The 16,628-nt window shown below is 39.9% G+C and overlaps 1 protein-coding gene across 4 annotated transcripts; it reads left to right on the top strand.

Moving 5' to 3' along the window:
• The first annotated feature begins 605 nt into the window (after positions 1 to 605).
• On the top strand, positions 606 to 16,300 carry LOC105005835 (NACHT, LRR and PYD domains-containing protein 3-like). 4 transcript variants are annotated; one of them, XM_034292207.1, is made up of 11 exons: positions 606 to 661; positions 5,213 to 5,495; positions 9,419 to 9,463; positions 9,569 to 9,652; positions 9,807 to 11,523; positions 11,687 to 11,770; positions 14,443 to 14,616; positions 14,703 to 14,876; positions 15,062 to 15,232; positions 15,387 to 15,433; positions 15,557 to 16,300. In XM_034292207.1, the coding sequence occupies exons 2-11, from the start codon at positions 5,222 to 5,224 to the stop codon at positions 16,126 to 16,128; spliced, it is 3,342 nt and encodes a 1,113-aa protein (XP_034148098.1). In that variant the 5' UTR covers positions 606 to 661; positions 5,213 to 5,221; the 3' UTR covers positions 16,129 to 16,300. The 4 variants fall into 4 exon arrangements, with proteins under 4 accessions (XP_034148098.1, XP_034148099.1, XP_012989340.3 ...); XM_034292208.1 differs by lacking the exon at positions 606 to 661 and adding an exon at positions 2,211 to 3,022; XM_013133886.4 differs by lacking the exon at positions 606 to 661 and having other exon boundaries at positions 4,087 to 5,495; positions 9,810 to 11,523.
• Positions 16,301 to 16,628: the final 328 nt, after the last annotated feature.

The raw sequence follows: 16,628 nt of genomic DNA, 5'->3' as shown, positions 1-16,628 counted from the left end.
GTTTTTGATTGAATTCACAGAATGAATATTCAGGTTGCCATCTCTCCTGAATTTGTCTGTATTCATTGCCCACATTATTTTTTTGTTGGCCATTCATGCTAGCTACTTCTGGAGAAGCAGATAGCATTTACATTGTTTGTATTGTAGCCTAATTCTCTGATAAAAGCTCTAGAGCGGAACATGACAGCACCCCCGTGTTTCAGTGTTGTCACGGACCTAAATTCAAACACCAGTGCACGGGCCACATGAAATTGATAGTATATCATTTATTATCGGGCCTGATTAAATGTTGTGGAGGGCGGTGTCTGGCCCCCGGGCCATGATATTGTCAAATGTGCTCTTAGGTGATGGAGAGAAAAAATTTAAAGCATGCATGCAATTGTGCAGTCTAGATACAGGTGGTGGGTCAACTAACCCAATAGCTTGTCTTACCCCACTCTCTCCTAATGTTTTTGTCAGTCCAGTGGGTATTTAATACAATACAAAGGAAATTATAAGGAAGAGGAAAGGAAGAAAAACAGAGAGGAATGTAGTACTGGTTGCAGTAGGGGGAGGGACTTGAACTTGGAGGTTAGGTCAAATTCAGCAGACGGCTAATATCTCTCACTATAATTGAGGAACTAAGGAAGAGCAGAACAATAGGGACATCATAATCCTACATGTAAGTAACAGTGTATGTTTGTATCTGCATTGTTGGACTGTTTTGTATTCACATTTGGGGTAGTACCGTCTACGATATCACAATAAGCGGACTATTGAATTCAGCCATTATTGTCTTAACTCATTGTTTCCAAAACTGTGGGACGCATGGTTTGTAGTAGTGGATTGGAGAGGAATGGGTATTTTTGCACACAATCAACAAAAATGCTGGATTCTCAGTCACATTTGGTCGTTTTTGATATACAAATATATAGAACAGATGAACGTCAAGGTATTTACCTATTTAAAGAATATCACTTTGAGATATTTAGAGCAGGTTCACTCTAATATGTAAACATTTATGTGGAAAGAGAAATTACTTTTATCCACAATGTAGTGCAATAATGTAGATCTCTGCCAAACATATTGTCACTTGGGTCTATGTGCTACATACCCTCTCAGCATAGTTTCATGCCAGTCTGTGAAATATTTTTTAGAAAGTATTATAGGAGTCATTTTTGTTGCTTAATTTACAATCAGCAATGTTCCCTGGGGCTCATTACTCCCACAACATAAATTGCACTGAATATTGTAAAGTAGTAGCAAAAAAGGGTCAGGTCACTGATGTATATACTAATATGTTAGTTGCATCTCACAAGTAACTAACAGTTAAGAGACAATAACAAAACTACTTTGAATTCAGACCCATTCACATTTTATGTTACAGCCTCTTTCTAAAATGTATTAAATTGATTTTGTTTCTCATCAATCTACACACAATACCCCATGAATAATGAAGAAAAACACAACACAGTGGTCTTGTTTTTTTTATTCAGGTCAAATAGTTTAATCTTGGTTTTATCAGACCTGAGAAAGTTTATTTTTTAAGTCTGAAAGTGCTTAATATGTTTTTTGGCAAGCTCCCAGCAGACTTGTGCGTTTTATTCCATCCGGCCACTCCATCTTCTCTAACATAAAGGCTGTAAGCAATAAAATACTTTCCAATTAAACTATATATACTGTACATTACATTTGTTGGTATAATGTTTGGAAGATTTTTGTGAGTTCATATAAGAATGCCAATCTTAAGCTGATAAACTTTATTTTCAGCTGACAATCTGCATCTGAATCCATCCAAGACTGATTATAGTGTGTTGCCTGTCCATTATCCGTGTATTTTTCTTCTCGTCTCATGTAGTAGAATGTGGCTTAAAGATTGAATAGAAATAGCTTTTTTAAATTATTGTCAATAAGAACAGATTGGGTGGGTAGGGTGCCAGGAGACATTGGAGCATTGGATGGGAAATTGATTGCATCTATTGGCTTTGTCTTCTGCAATTTGTAACCATCCACGCTGTTATGTGGTCATGACCGTAAAGTCAAGTAAGGGAAAAAGGTGATCAGAAATAAGAGCTAGAGAAAATACTTGGACATCAAGTAAGTCTTGAATTTTTTTTATTTTTTATTAAAAACTGCATTTCATGTCTTCATGTTAATATTTAAATTCTTATAAATTAGAATATTGTTTTTGCTCTGTGCTTTTAGATGACCCCTAAACTGTTTATTTTGTTTTGTTACCTGGACCATAGTTAGCCTTATTAGCATGGTCTCTGCAACGGGTGAGTACAATGCCTTGTAGGTCTGTTACAAAACACAAAACAGTGGGAAAAATTAAACAACTAGTAGATTATCTCAAGAAGCCAGTTTCCACATGCACGCAAGTCTGCCTGTTCTGACATGCTGTAATAAAATGTTTTGCACGTTCAACTCTTCAACCCATGTAATATTACACTTAAGTCGGAGGTAATTGACACAAAAAAAAATCGATAGACAGACGGATCACAATTCTGTCTGTCATTTTGAAATATATTTTTTAAAACGCTTTCGTTGCTTCGTTACTCCTCGGTTACAGGTATAGCGAGGAGTGAAAGTAGATTACATTCTTAGCCGTACTAACTTGAAGGTGCACGCGCATTTTTTGGGACTAATTAGCTAACTATATTTGATGTGTTTACTCTTCACATTAACTTTAAACTCACTGTAAGAGCTCTTCGGTCTTCCCTATGGGGCAAAATGCCCCCTGGTTAAGTTTTTTTTACACCAATTAAGATGTACTCCTTATTTAGGTGTCAAAATCATTCTATCAGTGCAATCTAAACCATTGAAAATAATTCAATCTTGATCGCAGTATTTAAGTGAGTTAACAAAACATGTTTTACCATTATATTGCACATTCCAATATCCAAAGGCAAAAGCCAAAGAAATTGTCAAACTGTGAAAGAAGTGGAATAAATGATTATGGAGAGCGAGCATAGTGAAAATGGGTCTGAACATTCAGACGATGAAAAATATCAGGATGGAATCGACCCATTTGTAAAATAGGGTAAGTGTAGCCTGAATGCTATTCTATGATAAAGTTTATTAGTATTTTGCATTGTTTTAGTGGAATTACTAGGCCTATATGATAACATGATATAACGGTATAGTAGCCAGTGGTCAAATGTCCTATGCTGTGTTGTGTAGAGTGTCACTTGTGGATATAACCATCCAAAGGAAAACTGGACACACCCTTGTTCTAATCTACACCACTTCCAGATATGGCACATGTAGGGAATTTCAAAGGAAATAAAGGTAACCCCTATTCAAGACACCCCATAAAAATGTTTAAATAATCCTCTGAGTTAAAAAAAAAAAAAAAGTGACTGCCATCTAGTGGATGTGGATGAGAGTAAAAAAAAAAAAGAAGACATTTTATTTGTATTATTTTATAAATTCAAAACCATTGAACTTGTAGTTATTCTGAACCCCTGGGGGTATCCAAATGTTATCTAAATCAGGCTACCTATTATATTTTACTATTTTATTTAAATGTAAAACCAATATATGTGCATTCTTCTAACTATTTCGCATTATTACTCATGCAACATTTTTCTCCAATACATCCTTCATGTAGCTGAGGGATTGCAGAATCCCAGAATATAAAGCACTTTCTTCTACTATGAAGGATGACTATTTTAGAAGCCAAAATGTTAAGATAGTGATAGGTGGATTTTAAAACCCTAGCTGTCAGAGGGTTAACATAGATTCTACCCTGTTGGCCACCAATCCAGTTTATTGGATGTTTTACTAAATTTGTGCTTTTTATTTTTGTTAAAAATGATGATAGTTGCTACCTTGCTTGCCTTCTGGTTAAGAAAGAAAAAGACAGATCAATTTGATATTACATGATGCCTGGTCTGTCAGAGTGGAATTTTCCAATTTGGAACTTTTCCATTTCCATACCAAACATTTTTAAACTTTCCCCAAACATGTTTTAAATTGCATAAATTTTTATGAACAATTGTGGTGGGCTAGGTGAAACGATATATTTAACAGGAAAAAAACAGGAACAGTTTTTCAGTGCATTTTAATTAAATAATTAAATAATTAAATCGAAAATCGATTTGGAATCGAACCCTAACCCCAACAATAGAAATTGGATTGAATTGTGAGGTCCCTAACGAAGCGCCGGCTCCAGGCATAAGCGACATATGCAGTCGCTTAGGGCCCCTGACCGCCAGTGGTGCCTCCTACTGCTAGGGAGCCCTTGACCGATAGGGGAAAGGGGGCCCCAAATCACATGCCCCAACGTTTCCCACCCCTAGTAACTAATTACTTAAAATGTAACAACCTAAGCTACCGTTCAACGGTTAGAAATGTCACTTAGAAATGTCACTTAGAAATGTCCTTGTTTTCGAAAGAAAAGCTCATTATCAGCACCCATTAGTCCTGAGGCATGTTGTGTTTGCTCATTTTATTGATCATTAGATACCCTTTTTGCAATTATTTTAGCACAGATGAAAACTGTTGTGCTGATTAAAGTTGACTAGTAGACTAGTTGGTGCACCAGAGATTCGATTACAGGCTCAAAAGGGCCAGAAACTCATCAGTTTATTCTTGTTCTGAGAAATGAAGGCTATTCCATGCAAGAAATGGACTGAGATGTTGTACAACGCTGTGTACTACTCCCTTCACAAAGCAGAGAGTGGGTGGCCCCGGTCCACAACTGAGCAAGAGGACAAACACATTAGACACCATTACAGGCCCTCAACTGGCAGCTTAATTAAATGGTACCCGCAAAACCCCAGTCTCCACATCAACAGTGAAGAGGCTACTCTGGGATGCTGGCCATCTAGGCAGAGTTGTTAAGAAAAAGCCACATCACAGACTGCCCAATAAAAATTAAAAATTAAGATGGGCAAAAATAACGCAGACACAGGCTTGTCAATGATTATATGTCCTATTCAATTATCTATATTTCCTATTGAAACTCATTTAATTTGTGTTTTCATGGAAAACAAGGCCATTTTTAAGTGACCACAAACTTTCGAACGGTGGTGTATTTTCACTGTAAAGAGGGAAACAGGTTGTGGACAAGCATAGTAAGAGTGAAAATAAGGGCATGATGAATGTGTCAAAATTCTCCTTAATTTTTCAGTACCATTATGGCATCTTTCCTATTTCCATATTAACAGCGTAGCTCTTGCAATCTACTCTATTCTAAATCCTTTGTGTGCATATTCCTTGTGTTCAGTAAACCACAATGGCTCCAACCATTAAGAAACTGCTTCTAGAAACCCTGGAGGAGCTGGTTGACAACGAGCTGAAGAGATTCAAGTGGCACTTGTCAGAAGGTGTGCTGGAAGGCTTTCCTCATATCAAAAGGAGTCAACTAGAAAAAGCTGATAGGCAGGATATTGTAGATAAGATGGTGAAGACATATGGCCATGAGGGAGCTGTGGAAATCTCACTGGAGGTCCTGAGGAAGATGAACCAGAATGATCTTGTTGAGAAGCTTCATGGAGACAGTCAAACAGGTAACTCACTTTAGGTTTGAAAATCATACCTTTTAGAGAATGTCAAACCCAAAATTAAAATACAGTTTTTCAGTATAAAATGGTCACTATGGCCAGGATTCAAGAACATACAAAAGACTGAACCTAGTCCTCTGCCTCATTCATCAATATTACATAGAAACTATCCTACATTTCTATATGCAAACAAAAATTTGAATGGTTGTGCACATAAAAAAGGTATGAATTATCAAATAGTCGTACGCACATTTAGGAGATCGCTCTTTGTGAATATCAAATGTCCTTAAGGCTTGAGCAAGCATTTAATTGGTACATTGCTGTATAAATCAATGTTGATTTTTTTTTACTGTCTTGTCAACATGTTCTGATTGCTATCTCATAAAGCAAGCCACATTAATTCATTCATCTTCTTCCGCATAATCCGGGGCCGGGTCGCGGGGGCAGCAGTCTAAGCAGGGATGCCCAGACTTCCCTCTCCCCAGACACTTCCTCCAGCTCTTCCGGGGGGACACAGAGGCGTTCCCAGGCCAGCCGGGAGACATAGTCCCTCCAGCGTGTCCTAGGTCTTCCCCGGGGTCTCCTCCCGGTGGGACGGGACCGGAACACCTTCCCAGGAAGGCGTTCCGGAGGCATCCTAAACAGATGCCCAAGCCACCTCAGCTGACCCCTCTCGATGTGGAGGAGCAGCGGCTCTACTCCAAGCCCCTCCCGGGTGACCGAGCTTCTCACCCTATCTCTAAGGGATCGCCCAGCCACCCTGCGGAGAAAGCTCATTTCAGCCGCCTGTATCCGGGATCTTGTCCTTTCGGTCATGACCCAAAGCTCATGACCATAGGCGATCGGTCTGTCAATCTCCCGTACCATCCTTCCCTCACTCGTGAACAAGATCCCTAGATACTTAAACTCCTCCACTTGAGGCAAGCACTCTCCACCAACCTGAAGTGGGCAAGCCACCCTTTTCCGACTGAGGACCATGGCCTCGGATTTGAAGGTACTGATTCTCATCCCCACCGCTTCACACTCGGCTGCAAACCGTCCCAGCGCATGCTGAAGGTCCTGGTTTGAAGGGGCCAACACGACAACATCATCCGCAAAGACCAAAGACGAAATCGTGTGGTCCCCAAACCTGACTCCCTCCGGCCCCTGGCTGCGCCTAGAAATTCTGTCCATAAAAATTATGAACAGAACCGGTGACAAAGGGCAGCCCTGCCGGAGTCCAACATGCACTGGGAACAAGTCTGACTTACTGCCGGCAATGCGGACCAAGCTCCTGCTTCGGTCGTACAGGGACCTGACAGCCCTTAGCAAAGGACCCAGGACCCCATATTCCCGAAGCACCCTCCACAGGACGCAGCGAGGGACACAGTCGAATGCCTTCTCCAAATCCACAAAACACATGTCGACTGGTTGGGCAAACTCCCATGAACCCTCCAACACCCCGTAGAGGGTATAGAGCTGGTCCAGTGTTCCACGGCCCGGACGAAAACCACACTGTTCCTCCTGAATCCGAGGTTCTACTATCGGCCGTATTCTCCTCTCCAGAACCCTGGCATAGACTTTCCCGGGGAGGCTGAGAAGTGTGATCCCCCTATAGTTGGAACACACCCTCCAGTCCCCCTTCTTAAAAAGAGGGACCACCACCCCGGTCTGCCATCCCAAAGGCACTGTCCCCGACCGCCACGCGATGTTGCACAGGCGTGTCAACCATGACAGCCCCACAACATCCAGAGACTTGAGGTACTCAGGGCGGATCTCATCCACCCCCGGTGCCTTGCCACCGAGGAGTTTCTTGACTACCTCTGTGACTTCAGCCCGGGTAATGGACGAGTCCACCTCTGAGCCATCATCCTCTGCTTCCTCAATGGAAGACGTGACGGCGGGATTGAGGAGATCCTCGAAGTACTCCTTCCACCGCCCGACGACATCCCCAGTTGAGGTCAACAGCTGCCCACCTCTAGTGTAAACAGCATTGGTAGGGCACTGTTTCCCTCTCCTGAGGCGCCGGACGGTTTGCCAGAATCTCTTCGAGGCCAGCCGATAGTCCTTCTCCATGGCCTCACCGAACTCCTCCAGCTTGGCTTGTCGGTACCCGTCAGCCACCTCAGGAGTCCCACAAGCCAACCAGGCCTGATAGGACTCCTTCTTCAGCTTGACGGCATCCCTTACTTCCGGTGTCCACCACCGGGTTCGGGGATTGCCGCCTCGACAGGCACCGGAGACCTTACGGCCACAGCTCCGAGCGGCCGCTTCGACAATGGCGGTGGAGAACATGGTCCACTCGGACTCAATATCTCCAGCCTCCCTCGGGATCCTGTCGAAGCTCTGTCGGAGGTGGGAGTTAAAGATCTCTCTGACAGGAGACTCGGCCAGACGTTCCCAGCAGACCCTTACAGTTCGCTTGGGCCTGCCGAGTCTGTCCAGCTTCCTCCCCCGCCATCGGATCCAACTCACCACCAGGTGGTGATCAGTTGACAGCTCCGCCCCTCTCTTCACCCGAGTGTCCAAGACATACGGCCGCAGGTCAGATGAGACGACAACGAAGTCGATCATCGACCTGCGGCCTAGGATGTCCTGGTGCCACGTGCACTGATGGACACCCTTATGCTTGAACATGGTGTTCGTTATGGACAAACTGTGACTAGCACAGAAGTCCAATAACTGAACACCACTCGGGTTCAGATCAGGGGGGCCGTTCCTCCCAATCACGCCACATGTTGGAAAAATTCAGCATCAATCGGTGAGCTCTGCCACGTAGCCCAGCAGACAAGTCGCAGCAGTGGAGATTCCACACTACTGGAATGAATGGACTTCCAAACGTAACGCATATGGCAATATATATATTCAGTCTATACACAGCTTTCCCCTCACCAACATGGTCATTTGCATTTCAAGATGCCACTATTTAACCATAAATGGTCAAATGAATTAATTGAAAGCCTATGGAGAATATAAAACACCATAGCATGAAATACTACAACACAACCAAGAAAAATATTTTTCTTCGATTTAAATATAGGTTCTATACATGTTGCACACCAAAATCCTTTGGCTCGGGTTGTTGTTGCTCTCTTCATCAGTACAAGTTAATATGTTGCTAAAAAGAGGACAGCTGGGACAATTGTCTTTTGCATTGGCAAAATATGCTTTTCTTCAAATTACTTTTTCTTCCCACTGCTGTCTTGCCAACACATTAAGTAACATGTTTTATGCATTACATAGAATCTGCAAATTAACAAAGTGGAAGGCTGTTCTATTCACACATTAGTTTTGGGAGGGTGCCTTTTTGTTGATCTAGATGCCGTCTATTCCTCCAGTCGTTTTAGGAACACCTACAGGACAAATGGACAAATTGGCCTCCACTTGACTCTAACTTGTGAATGGGAAGTGTATAAAACTGGAAGTGTTATGAAAAACCGCCAGAGAGTGAATGGTAATTGGAAGGATTTCGATTTTTTTGTTTTACGCCATTACAGTATTTATTAAGCCTCTCTTATATTCTGCAAAGAAAAAATCCTATTTGAAAATGTGCTCTCTAAAATACCGCTTGTGCCAAATCATCTATTGGAGTAGTACTCATTTGATTTCCAATGCCCCCATTCTTTATGATAATATAACAATAGTTTAACATGTAGGTATAAATACCTGTACTTTATATGGATTATCATAAAAAATGAATGGACCCTGATCAAACTACATAAAATACTGTAGCATGAATCTGGCATTAATTCACAATGAAAAACAATTTGAATTGAATTATTTTTCATGTATTTAATATTTTTTCCCCATTAACTTGTTTAACAAGCAGTTCCCTTATTCCACCACTTGGAACTCTGATTGCACACATGGTTACCGCATATGCACCCTTAAATGAGCCCCCTACTTGGCCCTAAATGTGTTAACTCCTTACTTTCTCTCTTCATTTACAGCAACAGCCACACTAAAGTGTACTACCACAAACCAGAGCAGAAGCTGTACGTATAGATACTTGTTAACAACTAGAATGGTAGTGGCATACTTAGACATGCTCAATAAACTAAGTTCATTGTTGAAATTCATTTTGTTTCTTCTATGTGCAGCAGGCTTCCTGATGCTGTGCGGGTGTGCCAGTCCTTCAACCGTGAATGGAGGAAACAGAATGAGATCCAAGCAGAATAGAAAAAGTAATGCATAGGAGATGTGACAGCAAATAACAATGCTGATTGATTTTGACATATCCTTTAAATCTTGAAGAGTATATTTAGTCTGGTTATTGTTAATGTTTAGTAGACGTGGAAAATATTCAATCTAATCTAATATGCATTCTCTATTTGTTAGAAGCTGTTGAAAAGCCATCTAAGACCTTCCAAAAGGAACTGAAATCCAATCTGGTCAAACAAGGAAATGAAAATCTTAACATGGTCTATACAGAGCCTTGCATCACAGATGGTGGAAGTGATGATGTTAGTAATGAACCTGATGTTGGACAGATTGAGACATTATCTGGAAGACCAGCCAAACAAAAGATGCCCCTCAATTACAGTGACATCTTTCAAACCTCATCTCGAGCAGACAGATATATCAGAACTCTAATGACAATTGGAGTTGCTGGTATTGGGAAAACTGTGTCAGTGCAGAAGTTCATTCTTGATTGGTCTGAAGGAAAAGCCAATCAGGATCTTCAGTTCATATTTCCAATAACCTTCCAGGATCTGAATTCACTGAAGGGGAAAAATCTCAGTTTGATTGAACTTCTGAATCACTTTTTTAAGGAGACCAAAGAATTGAAGATGCCTAACTATGATGACGTCAATGTTTTGTTCATCTTTGATGGCCTGGATGACTGTGAACTTCCTCTAGATTTCCAGAGTAGTAAGACCTGTGATGTCAGAGAGTCTACCTCTGTGGATGTGCTTTTGACAAACCTCATCAAGGGGAATCTGCTTCCTTATGCCCAAATCTGGTTAACCTCCCGACCTGCAGCAGCCAATCGCATCCCTCCTGAATACATTGACTATGTGATGGAAGCACAAGGATTCAATGATCTTCAGAAGGAAGAGTATCTCAAGAAGAGAATTAATAATGACAGCCTGGCTATAAGGGTCATTGAACACATTAAGTCGTACAGGAGCCTGTATGTGATGTGTAACATACCAGAGTTCTGTTGGATTTCCGCCACTGTAATGGAGAAAATGGGAGTTGAACCAGAGAGTGGAGAGATGCCAAAAACAATCACTCAGATGTATGGGCAGTTCCTAGCATTTCAGAAGAAGAATTGTGCAGAAAGTTGTTTGGATCCTCTGTGGACAAAAGAGAGCATCCTGTCCATGGGTAAACTGGCATTCCAACAGCTGGATAAAGACAATCAGATATTCTATGAGGAAGACCTGAAAAACTGTGGAATTAATGATAGTGAGATCAATTTGTACTCAGGTGTGTGCACATCGCTTTTTGTGGACAATTGTGAGCAGTCCCAGGGGAAGGTGTTCAACTTTAAACATCCAAGCGTTCAGGCATTTCTGGCAGCTCTGTATGTGTTTCTGTCCTTCAGACTGGGTGTGAATCTAATGTCCAAACAGAAAAAAGACAACCGTGTAAACAATTTCTATAAAGATGCAGTGGACAAGGCTTTGAAGAGTGAGAGTGGACATCTGGACTTGTTTCTACGCTTCCTATTGGGCCTCTCATTGGAGTCCAATCAGCTTCTCCTGCAAGGTTTTCTGACCGAGACTGGAAGCAGCACAAAGAACATTGAAGATACAGTAAAATACATCAAAGAGAAAATCAGAAAGAATACCTCTCCAGAAAGTTGTATCAATCTTTTCTTATGTTTGATTGAGCTGAATGACCATTCCCTAGTGGAGGATATCCAAATGTTCCTAAATTCAGGAAGTCTCTCTGAAGCCAAACTGTCAGGCGCACAATGGCAAGCTTTGGTGTTTGTATTGCTAACTTCAAGCAAAGAACTGGATGAGTTTGACCTGAGAAAATACTGTAAATCAAACGACGGTCTTCTGAGAAACATTCCTAAGGTCAGAGTGAACAAAGATGCTGGGTAAGCACTTGGATGAAAGTTTTCTGTGACCTTAATGGTCAGAAATCTGCAATAGTTTTAAGTATCATGATGAAACAGTATGTGTATAAATAAGCTTTAACAGAAAGTACTCAATATTACTCAATTATGTATTTTGTTGCAGTAATCATGCATTTTTCCACAGATTAAAATTCTGCCAGAAAAGCTCAAGTTTAGAAGTTGGCTTTCTACGGCTGCTGCCTGTAGTTAAAGTCTCTCGAAGAGCTGTGTGAGTACCTTGATAGAACATTCAGTAAAGATGAAATTCTTTGTGACAATAGTCAAATATAACTACACTGTAAACCCTAATGTATTTCTTACTCAAATGTTTCTACTAAGTGTAATTCAAAGTTAGAAATTTTCCTAACGACTTAAAACTTTTGTTATATTGACTTTTACTAAATTCAAGTTTAAAATGTTCCCAGCATGGTCTTCTTCGGGTTGACATTTTGGAATTGTTATATTTTCCTTTTTTGCATGTACATTGACTGATTAATTCATCTTAGATACACAAACATCTAAACACATTTATTTGTCTAAAGTAATCCAATCATGTAGTAAAACAAATATTTTGCACCCACCACTGAAAAGATCGTAACAATTACATAAAAAATCTTCCTGTCAAAACTCCAGTGGGAATTGTGCGTTCCTTTTTGCAAGCCAATGCCTTGTGAGTAGCTTAGCAAACCTCTGGTGAAGTTTCCAGGTTTTCATCATGATTTAAAAAGCAGCCGAACAACTGTGATAATAAATGGCTTCATATGATCACTTTCCTTACATAAAATACATTTCTTTGCATGATCAGTCATATTTAAAAAATCTATGCCAAAATTTCTGCCAGGGTATGCACATTTTTGAGCAGAACTGTATATTACTCAATTCCTTTAAGCAAACACAATTGATATTTGAAACCCTGTTAAAGTTTAATTTTTCATTTTTTTTGTTCTGGGAACTCATTGAGGTTTACAGTAAGTGTATAGTACTCATTTGTTTTGAGGCAATCAGTTGCCACAAAACTTTTAAGTTTAGGTAACTTAAAATCATAACTTTTTTTATTTCATATTTGTTGTCATTACGTCAATTATTTAATTTCCTTTTTAATTAAACTCTAAGTATGATGGACACATACACGCTGAGTTGTACCCAAAATTAAATTGTTAGAGAAAATTGTTCTGCCATTTTGACTTAATTTCATTAAGTGACAAGAATTACCATTTTAAGTTTCAGATCAGTAACTGAAAACATTTCAGTTAACTTTTTTAGCCATTAAATAGACTTGTTATCAAAAGGTACATGTAAAAGTAACTCCAAATAGGTAAGTTCCACAGACAAATGGCTTTTGAGTAAATAAACTGATATCTTTTAAGGCTAGTTCTGCCCATTACGGCCCAAGTCAAGCACATGTGGCAATAATTGTGATCAGACTAAAATGTGACTAAAGTATAAGGGCTTTTTGCTGACTGTAAATGGCTCACTGGTTTTTAAAGTTTTGACAATAACTAGACGAAATCATTATTAAAATGATAAAACTGAAAGATATTCAAGTCAAAATGACTAAAATTGAATGAAATCAACAAACAGAATCCAAAGTTAACAGTCGTGACACTGCCAGGGTGCCGGTTGTCCTTGGGTTTTCAACAATGATCAATTGGCTATATAGCACTGTCCGTTAATTGAGCTGATGCAATTGTGCTTTTGTAGTTGAAACTTTTTTTTTATTTCTCTATTTTGCTTTACTGAATATGTATAGTTAAATGTTGACCGCCATCAGTCAATTGACATAGGAGGCAGTAGTAAAGGCAGATAGATGGAGATACATCCAGGGGTTTGGCTTCAAGGCCTCTGCAAATTCTGGGTGGCCACTGCCTCCACTCTCATCAAAACATACCAACAAATAATTATTACAACCACAAATAAAAACTGAAGCAACGCTGACATTTTCAGCAAACATTGTTTTGTGACAGAGCTGGTCAGGCCAGAAAGCTGAGGGTTGTCTTTTCAGATGTTCACTCTGTACACAAAAGGAAATGTGCTCTTGCGCATGCACAAGCTGAACACTAACTTCAGTCACACATTTTAAGGCTGCATCCCTTTTTAAACAGAATTGCCAGGTTATAGTTTTCTACAAAGTACCAAAATAAATCGGAAAAAGTTATTAAAGACAGATCAGACAGATTAATATGTGCCAGAGTATTGCCCAGGATCTAAAGCATTCCCCCTCATCTGTAAAAAAAAAACCTCTGACTTGTTCATTGATAATGTAATGACTGACAGGAACAGCACAGTGCATTCTAATGTGTCCAGTAACTTAGAAATATTGAATGCTTCATCTTGAAGAAAGACAATGTTCCATTTTAGAAATTAAGCTGACACTAGTGACTTTAGTGACCCGAACGTAATGCTGCAGCAACATGTTTTTTTTTTGTTCGTATTTTTCCAAATGTAATTGAACATGACTTTCATGTTTTGAAGATGAGACAAAATACCTCAAATCAGCCAATATCAAACCTGGCAGAACACCAGTAGAGAAGCATAGTGTTTTTCAATTAGTCTTCAGTCAGGTATTGCATGCAAAGAATATGCATATACTGAACATAATTATTTAGTATTTACAAAATACTAATTTGCCCTAATTTCTTTAGAAAAAAAATACATGTTATCAGTTCTAAATGGTATGTTCAATATGCTTTCAAGTACTATTTAAATAAATGGTGGGAATCTATATTTTAGCCCCATATAGACTGAATGATTAAAAAAATCATAAGGCTTCACTTTACTGGAGGGCATTGTTTATGCAACACTTTCAGGTATCTGACAAAGATTTTTAAACCAAAACTGCTTAATGCCAAATTTCATAGGAAAGAGATGCATGTTATGCTGTGTATGTTGCTTTCTATCTAGGTTGAATCAATGCAACCTCTCAGAGAGAAGCTGCAGAGCATTGGTCTCAGTCCTTTCCTCAAATGTTTCTCTCCTGAAAGAATTGGAGCTGAACATCAATGACCTAGAGGATTCAGGAGTAAAATGTCTCTCCTCTGGATTGACAAGTATACACAGTAAACTGGAGATACTGAGGTATTTAAAAAAATGTATATTATCATTACAGCCTTGTCATTTTTCTTTATGTATTTTTTAACCATCTGTTGGTTTTCCATTATCAGGCTGAATCGATGCAACCTCACTGAGAGATGCTGTGAGGTTCTGGCCTCAGTTCTCAGCTCAAACTCGTCACACCTAACAAACTTGGACCTGAGTGACAACGACCTGAAGGATTCAGGAGTGAAGCTGCTCTCTGTTGGATTAGCAAAACCAGAGTGCAAACTGGAGATCCTAAGGTCAGTGCAGATGTCAGTGTAATATTCGCACAGTTTCTAAAATATCATGGATATGCAAATAGAAACAGAAAACCTTAGGTTAATATGTATGATACTTCCCTGTCACACATAGATTTTTATGCATGGACTGAGACAATTCTCTTGGTCACGGATGGAATTATAAACAAATGTGTAAATATCTACAGGTTGTCTGGCTGTCTTGTCACAGTGGATGGGTTTACTTCTCTGAATTTAGTGGTGGCGTCTAACCACTCACACCTGAGAGAGCTAGATCTGAGCTACAATCACCCAGGAGACATAGGAGTAAAGCTTTTCTCCAAAGCACTGAAGAACAAAAGCAAACTTCAGAAAATCATGTAAAGATGCACTTTTCTCAAGTGTATATCACCATACTCAAAGTGGTCAATTTAAGGACGCTGTAAAAAGTATAACACATATTAGTATTTCTTGGATGTGTTTGTAGATGTATGTATGTAGATTGTAATGGTAGCTTGTCTGGTCTCATTGTAGCATGGAACCTAAAGGAGAGAACTGGATAAAACCTGGGCTGAAGAAATGTAAGTACTAGATGCAATATCAAGATAGTAAATTACAAATAAAAATGCAACAATACAAGAAGCATTGCATCACATACCCTTTTAATGAAAATGTATGGAATATTCTATTCACTTCTCCATCAGATGCCTGTGACCTTACTTTGGACCCAAACACAGCACACAAACACTTCTCATTCAGCCGGAGCAACAGAAAGGTGTCACGAAAACCAATGTCAGTATTGGGGGAAAGGGTGGACGATCACCCTGAGAGGTTTGACAAAACGCCTCAGGTGCTGTGTGCAGAGGGTCTGTCTGGGCGGTCCTACTGGGAGGCAGAATGGAGTGGCTTAGGAGCTTCTATAGGAGTTGCTTACAAAAGTATTGGCAGGAAGGGGGATGGGGATGACTGTGTGTTTGGCCTCAACGACATGTCCTGGTGTCTTGAGTGTTCCAACAAATGTTCCTACACTGCCTGGCACAACAACAAGAGCACAGTCATAACCATCCCATCTCTCTCACACAGAGTAGGAGTATATTTGGATTGGCCGGCCGGTATTCTGTCCTTCTACAGCGTCTCCTCTAACACACTGACGCACCTGCATACATTCTTCCAGAAGACATTTGTTGAGCCTCTTTACCCTGGGTTTAAAATTGACAAGGCTAAGTTGGGTGGAATTTCTGTTAATTCCTCTGTGCTTCTGAGTCAGGTAGAATAACGCCTTATATTCTGATGAGAACAGGTGGGAGTCATACTCAACCACATATTCAACTACAATTGTGTGAAATTCTGTTTTGTAAATAATATAATACGTATTTTAGCTTCTTTTTGTAGTTAATGAAATAGTTATAATATTAATATCCTGTGAGTTCTCAATTAAAATGACAAAAACCAGATAATTGATGTTCATTGAATGAATTTTGTAAAAAAAAAATGTAACAATTAAATGGCTTTTAATTGTGCTACAAGTGTGTGTGTTTGTGTTTGTGTGTCTTCCAAGTCCATGCCACTCTTGGCCAATTCATTGGGTGTATTGACCAAATCAGTCCAGTGCAGTATCGTTCATAGGCATTTCGAGAGGCATGTGTTGAAACTCATAATAAATGGGCAGAGTTGTCAGACTGCGTTATGTGCATAAAAAGACTGTTGATGCGTTGCCCATCAGAGGGAGAGACACACGTAAAAAGGAACATCGCAGGCCCATCAGTGTGTGTGACC

The sequence above is a fragment of the Esox lucius genome, chromosome 5, assembly GCF_011004845.1.
Source record: "Esox lucius isolate fEsoLuc1 chromosome 5, fEsoLuc1.pri, whole genome shotgun sequence".
NCBI classification, from domain to species: domain Eukaryota; kingdom Metazoa; phylum Chordata; class Actinopteri; order Esociformes; family Esocidae; genus Esox; species Esox lucius.
This window is presented reverse-complemented; position numbering and strand designations above follow the sequence as displayed.

Coding starts and splice junctions, on each gene's coding strand:
- LOC105005835 (XM_034292207.1), top strand. CDS start 5,222: ATGGCTCCAACCATTAAGAAACTGCTTCTAGAAACCCTGGAGGAGCTG. Junction 14,877..15,061: donor TGCAAACTGGAGATCCTAAG/GTCAGTGCAGAT, acceptor AAATATCTACAG/GTTGTCTGGCTGTCTTGTCA. Junction 15,434..15,556: donor AAAACCTGGGCTGAAGAAAT/GTAAGTACTAGA, acceptor CTTCTCCATCAG/ATGCCTGTGACCTTACTTTG.